Source organism: Haemaphysalis longicornis, unplaced genomic scaffold (genome assembly GCF_048455015.1).
Source record: "Haemaphysalis longicornis isolate Haplotype H1 unplaced genomic scaffold, Haemaphysalis longicornis Haplotype H1 scaffold_12, whole genome shotgun sequence".
Taxonomy (NCBI): Eukaryota; Metazoa; Arthropoda; class Arachnida; order Ixodida; family Ixodidae; genus Haemaphysalis; species Haemaphysalis longicornis.
The window spans coordinates 111,240,379-111,248,080 of NW_027526225.1; the positions used below are offsets into that span (position 1 = coordinate 111,240,379).

A 7,702-nucleotide genomic window follows, 5' to 3' on the forward strand; every position below is an offset into this window, starting at 1 on the left:
TCCATTGGTGTTTTTAAATATACAAAGAACCTATTGGCTAAGAGAAGATTGGTGACACACTCAGCAAAATTCGGGCTAAAAATTCCTTCTGCACATTTTCAAAAAGCTTCTAACTAATCAGCCTGTGGTATTTGCAGCCTGCTTTCATGTCCCGTACTTTAGGATTGCAACCAACCTGTGACGTGTCTTGCACCGCCACTAGGTCAGCAAAGCAGACGTCATTGACTTCATTGTCTCATGTTTTCTTGAGCATACGTGTCTCACAGCCGTCTTACTGTGGGTGGTTGGGTTTATTGCGGGGCAGAGGCTGTAAAAAAACTAATTCGGCCCTTATCTGTGGAAATGCGCCATCGTTGCCAACACGTCACTGGCAGACGACAAAAGCTCTGGACACGGGGCAGATCGTCGGATAACTGTGCAGAGGTGAGTGTTCAGACTCACAGCTGAACTGTATACTGTTCGATTTTGCGGCCTTGTTTTACCACTGCGTTTGAAAAAACCGAGTCATCGCCTTTAGCAAGTAGACAATTTCACATCCTTCCTGGGGGAAGTTTTCCCGTTTGACAATGTTCCTATCAGGAGCACCGGTTGTTTACTATCTCGGGTGTTGTGTGAAAATTTAAACTTTTGGAAACTCCTGTTTTTAGCAACATGTTGTATTTAAAGCATTTAAAGTGACAAATATGCTTGGAGCTATTTGAGGAAGTTGTGACATTTTGGTAACGGTGCGCTTAACAAACGTCCAGGGATTTATGCCGTTGTGTATTTGTGCAATCGTCATTTTACAATTCGCTAACGTACCAGACAAGCATCAAAAAGACAATTCTTGGTATCATTATCTTGTAACCAAGCTAAAGCTTTAACACCTGCGGTGTTCTTGTTAAGAGGACAGAAATAATTTCTAAATAGTAGGCCATCGTCGTCTTTTCTCTCATTTATTTCAGCGTGCTGCAGTAAATGTTCACTACCTTCCTGATTCCACTTCATTTGGTAACGATGGGCAGTTTAAAACCGGCCATATCAGCCACTTTCTTGTAAATATCCCACAGTGGAACTTTCCGTAGCCAGAGCTACTTCTGAAAACTAAAGCACGTATATTTTATGCACGTGGATGGTTGTAACTGTTCCTGGCAGCTGATCTTATGAATCTGTGAGCATCGCAGCAGGGCTCATACTATGCAATGGTATCAGCCCTTGGTCTCTGACTTGGTCTCTGCAATGAGCAAGCCCACTTTGTTCTTGTTACAAGATCCCGAATCGCTCCATGATGTTTCGTGCAGGTAACCTAGCTGCCTGCGCCAACTGAACAGAACAAGAAAATAAAATGAGCTGCCAGCTGTTGTGCCTGCTGCTTCCAGCCTGCCTGTCTATTGGAGGTGAGGGAGTCTTTGTGGTCACTTATTCTTACTCTCCGCTTGCTCGCACCTTTATGGACAGAGTGCTAATAACAGTGTCAAAGGGGCCCTGAAGTCGACAGCATAGAATGCGACAAGGGGTGTCTCTTCAACCCACACAAAGCACTACCCAGTCGAAAAAGACAAAGGATATTTCTGTAGTTTGTCATATTTTCGTGTGTCGTACTGTCGTCTTGCCGTATTCTTGTCGTGTCATGATTCTGGTGTTCTGTCGTGTGTCGTATTCCTGTCCTGATTTTGACGTTCAGTCGTGCCGAATTCCGGTCTTGTGATCCGGATGTTCCATCAGTAATTGCACATGGTTTGAATGTTATTGCTTATAGTGAAGAGTAGTGTAAATGGCAGTTCTGCCGCGACTACAGGAATCTTGTTGAGAAAATTTACCTCGTTTTTACGACAGAAATATGTGTCGTAACAACAGACAGCTTTGTTGTAACAACAGGATTTCTGTTGCCACAACAAAGTACGACAGAAATTCTTGTTGGGTTTTTGTGGTATTCCTGTTCTGATTTTAGACGGGGTAGCTCTTTAGTGTGTAACAAAGAACTTTGAGAAGAAAGAATCGAGGAAGAACCTAGTTCTCTCACTCTATCGATGCAGGTTCGTCGGCCGGAAGCCCGTTGGAATCGAACGCCTACGCCGACGCCCTCTTCTCAACCTTGGTTCCCATTTACGCCCGCAGTCTGGGCCTGGAGAACACGACCGTACCAAACTGTGCCTTCAAAGTGGCCAGCACTGGAGTGACCAACCGCGAACTCACCGTAGAGTTGCACAACGGCAGGCTGTTTGGACTGGTCACCCCTGGTTTGAGGCGGAGGTGGGTTTGGAGACGATTCCATCATTTAAGTGCAGAGCACTTTAGGGGCTCGCTTTGTCGTCGTAGCTCGTTCGCTGGACCCACACGGTGTTCCGTCGTCGTGGCGTAACCCAGAGGCTTCGAAAGCCTATATAGTCACTAGCGTTCAAAACTTGTTAACCGCTGGCGCTTGTCATACATCTCATCATTGTTTAGCGCAAAGAAAACTGCAGGTACATTTGAGGCAAAATATACGTAATTAACCGGCAGCGCCCGCATTCATTTAGTTAGGAACGCTCGTTCGGTTGGTTTTTACGATAGTAAGCGAAAAAAAGTGGCAGCGCAACAGCGGCACGTGCGGGAGGAAAAGCAAGCACAAAAAGAACAGAACTCCCGCTGGCGCAGTTTCAGGCAGGGAACATGCAGGCACTGTGAGGGCGGGAAATTTGAATTGCTTTAGGTGGTAGCAGTGAGCGGATAATGGCACTACAGCTCATTATGGCGAATCACTGCTCTGCACTTCCGAGAGCTTTCACGTTCAGTGGAACGGCTTTTCTTCACCTTAATACGCCTTTAGTGCGGTAGTGAGTAGTGCTAGGATCATGGTGTTTGGGATGTGTGGTGTATAGTTGATGCCAAGAAAAACAATTTTACCCGACGATCAGAACATGCACTCAGATGGAAACTGGCCACAGCTCAATAAAAATTTGCGGATCAAGTACACCAATTGCAAAGAAAGAACCATTTCAGCCAGTAATAACTTGAACTTGCAGCAATCCCTGTGGAGTTGTTGTTCAAGATTTTTAAATTGAAATTCACATTGTATCTAAACAAAGCTTTGATGAGAGATACTTGTGAAACTATGCTAGGCTCTAAGTACTGACAAAATGTATCTCCACAATTGCTTTATATATCAATATCCTTTAAGAGTATCTGTGGAGGAGGATTTGTGAGGGCACTCCTAGGGCCTGCAAAGCCAAAGGCTTCACTTTACAATCCTTCTGTAAATGCCTGCTTATTTTTTGCCAGACCTGAAAATGATTAGAAGAAATATTTGCTTCCCATGTGAGGTAGGTCCGGAATTTTATATCATTTTGGTCAATTTTTGGGATAATATTGAAGGTGGGAAGAAGTCATTTAGCGTTTCGATATGAACCTATCCTACAGACTCTTTGTAAATCTGCCTTCTGCTCGAGCACTGAGCAATTGACTTAAAACTTGATGTGTGGGGGACAGGTGTGGTGAGACCCAGCCCCCTAGGGACACTCTCCCCCTCCCTCTAGCCCTCCTTTTCCCTACATGCGGTACACCCTATTGCCTGATCTTGTTCATTTGTTCATTCTTCACCAACTTTCCTCTGTAGCTCTCTCTACTCTTCTTGGGTTTGAAGGTCAAGTTTCCCCTCTCTCCCCCACATTGATGCCTTATCATGCGAAAACGGTTACCTAGACACTGATAGCAAACACTGCTTGGTTCAAAGGTCAAATTTCCCATTTCCTCCACTCCTTTTTGTTCCAAGATCAAATTACCCCTCCTTTGCTCATCATTTGATGCATGGTGTCTCACAGGGGTGACTGTTCAGCTCCCGGTTGGCTGGGCCTGAACGTGACGCTGGGCTGCTACGTGTCGCTGGACACCGCCTGGCTCTCCTACGCCGGCTCGGCCAAGGGTGACAGCCTGCTCAACACCAACCGCAGCATCGTGCTGCAGGCCGCGCCTTTCAACACCAACGCGCTCCTCGAGGTCACCTCCAGTCCAGGTGGGTCAACAACTAACCACACTTGTTAAAGTACCGTAACACAAACAATTCACTTGCAAGGACGCAACAGAAATGGATGAGGCCTTTACATTTGCATGAAACATTGTTAGCGAAAGCTGTGTTACTCCAGGCACAAACCCAGAAAACGCCTCGCTCCAACAGTATGACCTTCAAGCCCACCCAAGGTCAAGCCAGCGCCTCATGCGGCTGTACAGTGAAAGCGCCTACTGTATTTATTCGATTACAAGGCGGTCACGATTATAAGGCGAAGGTGTAGGTTGGAGAGTCAAAAAAATCGCCATATATATATATACTGAGCTTCGAATATAAGGCGGAGTATGACTTTGAGACTACAAATTTTTAAAAAAGCTCGCCTTATATTTGAATGAGTTCGGTAATTGGCCATTTGTTCCAATGGGGGAGGAGAGGTGAAAAGAGTAAGGGCGTGTGCAAATAGAAAATGTTACAACGAAGCTCTGGCTACTTATGCATATTCACTGCGCCTTCACGTCTAGACCAGCGAATGTGCCCAACAGCGTGCAATTTTGCATGCGTTTTCTATACTTTCAACGCGAAAACCGAGCCATCGCTCGACAAGCTTGGCTTAGCTGCATCCAACCACAGCACACTCTTTTTGGCCATAGTATGGGTCCACATTTGAGACAAAGCAAAGGTTCCAATTTGCTTAAAGGGTGCGCAGTCAGCCATGTCTGCCAATTCACAGAACAGCTGTGTGCATGATCGGTATTGAAACAAAACAGTTCATCCTGCAAAGAATGGGAAAAAGTCAATTTATTAGCTCCAGCTGTATAGGCAAAGATTGTTGTTGTTCAATTTCAGAACAAACACGTGGATGCGGTCACCAAAAAGGGTGTTGAATAAAATGTACTACAAAATCTGAGCTTCGTGCTCACCAAGCAAGCGGTTTAGAGGGAACCAATTTCTAAGGTGCTGGTGAATGCATTGTGTTGTCTGCCATGTTTTGTCATTCCCAGAGAAGTAACTAAGTAGTTCTTTTTCTTTTTTCAAGTGGAATATTCGGGCAACCTTCCTTGGCTGCTTGTAAGTGTCAGTGTCAGCATCTATGGCATGTTTCTCATGGAAAGATTGCGTTAACATCAAACCGTGTGTTGCACTGTCCTTGGCGAACAAGTCAAGGTGTACAGCGCTAATGAATTTGTTCCAGCTAGTGTCACCCAAACAGCCATGGCATCTACCCACCGTCATAAAAAGAATGTTACTTTTAGTTAGCATGCCTGAGGGTAGAAAAAACACATTCTGGATTAAAGAGCAAGCAAAAGGGTCGGACATCCTGGCTGAATCGGTGAACCACAAATTTAATTGCTCAAGGTACATTATGTGAAGGATTGTCAACAGCCGGACAACACCATTGCCAATGTGAACAGCAGAGATAGCATAAGGACAGGCAGCATAGGGCAGGCAGTAAGCTCGATTTATTGATTGATTGATCGATTGTTTGTTTGTTTGTTTGTTTGTTTGTTTGTTTGTTTGTTTGTTTGTTGGGTTTAAAGCACCGACGCAACACAGGTTATGAGGTGCACCGTAGTGGAGGGCTCCGGATTAATTTTGACCACCGGGGGATCTTTAACGGGAGACGAAATCTCGAACACACGGGCGTTTTCGCTTTTCGCCTCTATCAGAAAAGCGGCCACCACGGCCAGGCAGGGAACTCAAGAAAGAGAACAAGTTACAGTGCAGGCTGAAGATCAATAGAGAAAAATAATGGCACCTGGAGTCAGAGGACATCGTGATTGATGGGGGTCATGGTGGTGGCAATGCGGATACCTAACTCTCCTTCCCAATGCCCGACATACTATCTTGGCAACCCAGGTGGTGTACCCAAGGTGCGGACCTGGGCTCTCCAGCCTTTCACCTTTGTAGTGGCTACCTCGCCCAAACTCACGCTCAACGCTGCCCGCCAGGCGGCCTTCGACAAGGAGGCCAGCAAGTGCGCCCAGGCAGCTCTGTCCAACGTGCTTCTAGTGGCATACAGGGAGGCCCTCGAGAGGTCTGTGAGCGGCACAAAGCTGCCCTTGCCTTGAGAGACTCCTTTAGGATCAATAAACACTGTACCCCTGCGTTGGTGCTTGTCTCTTCTGTTGGTCTGCACCGAAGTGTTCCGTGCAGGACAAGTAGACTTTGGGAGACTCGCGGTGAGGTTAATACGCCGCAGCTTTGCGACCATCTTTTGCACATGTAGGTTCCACATTTGAAATTCCATTTGTGATGGGACCACAGAGAAAGAAGCGTTGTAGGGGCGCACCTTGTCATAGCTTTTAAGGCACTGGGCCTAAAATGGTGCAGTATGAGTTTCGACATCTGCATTGTGGCAAATCCAGAGGCAAAGGTACTGGGCAGGCAATCCCCCCTACCCCTTCTGGGCACCACTACATCTGTCCTCTGGCCTGTCTGTGCTTTCATGCAGTGATGGAAGTAATGCAACAAACTGTGAATGCATGTACCGTATTTTCGAGCGTATAACCTGCACCAAAAATGTGAAAATTTCAGGGGTGAAGTAGAGGTGTGGATTATATGTGAGGTATTTCCTTTGGTGCAGCTTCACCACAATGCGCGCTGGGCTGTAATGCCCCTACAGCAGTCATAGCGACTAAGCCATCGTTATCCCATTGACAGTGCTTATTTTGCACACACAGCTCAACAATATGCCAACCTGAGAAAATGTATGCGGCAAGTCATCTAGTTACGTAGTCAACTGGGTAAGTTCTTTTACATAAGCAAATGTGTAATGTTGCTTGAGTAGTAGCTTTGGTCCATCCTTTTATGTACAAAATATGCAGGCAATACGCAAGGATATATTTTTTTTATTCGTCAACTAAAAGTGGGGGTTAGGGTTATATGCATGGGCGGGTTATACACGTGAAAATGCGGTATGTGTTGCAGTATTCTGTATGCGGAGCCCAGGGCTACTGCCAAGCAGTGTCCATCACCACTTACCATGCAGGGTGCACTACGTACATGGCATACGTTCTTACACATAGCCATTTGATCACGTTCACATGGGCCAGTAGACAAGCAGGATATTGCTTTAACCTATACTACCACAATTTCGTTTTTGTATTGATCACCATGTCAAATTTTTGACTGGCGTTATGTGTTAATACGCACAATTTTCCTCTTACTTCATTGCTCCTGTTTATGTTGGCACATTTCCCGTTCTAGTCCCTTTCACTCACTCCACCAGTCGAAGATCAGCCTTAGCTGCCGATAAAAAGTTACATTAAAAAAAAAATAAGAAGAAGGCAGTCAGTATAGGTTGTGTTCACTGGCGAGGCAGGCATGCAGGCAACCATGTGAGTGCGCCATCACTGGTTACGTCGTGTTAACTTATGTTAAATTAACCCCACCCAACGCAACGTAATGCCGTGACTCTAGTATGAGTGTGTTCAGTAACATCTCTATTGACACCACCATTCATAATCGTGTTGAAACGAAGCAGACAACACACGCCGGTGTCTTCTTTTTTCTGCGGTATGTCCATGGTGCTTCGGCCATGTCTGTGGCTGTTTCCAGTGTTGCCAAGCGAAGATATTGACAGCTAAACTTTTCAGTTAATACCATCTATACACAGTGCAGAATCATGAGGTCTGCTATCGTACCCTTCAGGAGGTTTGTGTGGTTCCAGCGGCTTTTGATCGTGCCGATTATGGGTCGAGAACACTATTGTAGTTTTTTAACATGCAGCTCTTAACA

General features: G+C 45.8%; 1 protein-coding gene across 2 annotated transcripts; it reads left to right on the top strand.

The window, feature by feature from the left end:
- The first annotated feature begins 366 nt into the window (after positions 1-366).
- LOC144163249 (uncharacterized) lies at positions 367-6,073 on the top strand. 2 transcript variants are annotated; one of them, XM_077694123.1, is made up of 5 exons: positions 367-423; positions 1,281-1,376; positions 2,016-2,232; positions 3,780-3,970; positions 5,822-6,073. In XM_077694123.1, the coding sequence occupies exons 2-5, from the start codon at positions 1,325-1,327 to the stop codon at positions 6,031-6,033; spliced, it is 672 nt and encodes a 223-aa protein (XP_077550249.1). In that variant the 5' UTR covers positions 367-423; positions 1,281-1,324; the 3' UTR covers positions 6,034-6,073. The 2 variants fall into 2 exon arrangements, with proteins under 2 accessions (XP_077550249.1, XP_077550250.1); XM_077694124.1 differs by lacking the exon at positions 367-423 and adding an exon at positions 458-520.
- The last annotated feature ends 1,629 nt before the right edge of the window (positions 6,074-7,702 follow it).

Bases quoted from the DNA above. Each gene is read 5' to 3' on its own strand.
- LOC144163249 (XM_077694123.1), top strand. From the start codon at position 1,325: ATGAGCTGCCAGCTGTTGTGCCTGCTGCTTCCAGCCTGCCTGTCTATT. The intron at 1,377-2,015 runs GTGAGGGAGTCT...CTATCGATGCAG, and splicing joins AGCCTGCCTGTCTATTGGAG to GTTCGTCGGCCGGAAGCCCG. The intron at 3,971-5,821 runs GTGGGTCAACAA...TTGGCAACCCAG, and splicing joins CGAGGTCACCTCCAGTCCAG to GTGGTGTACCCAAGGTGCGG.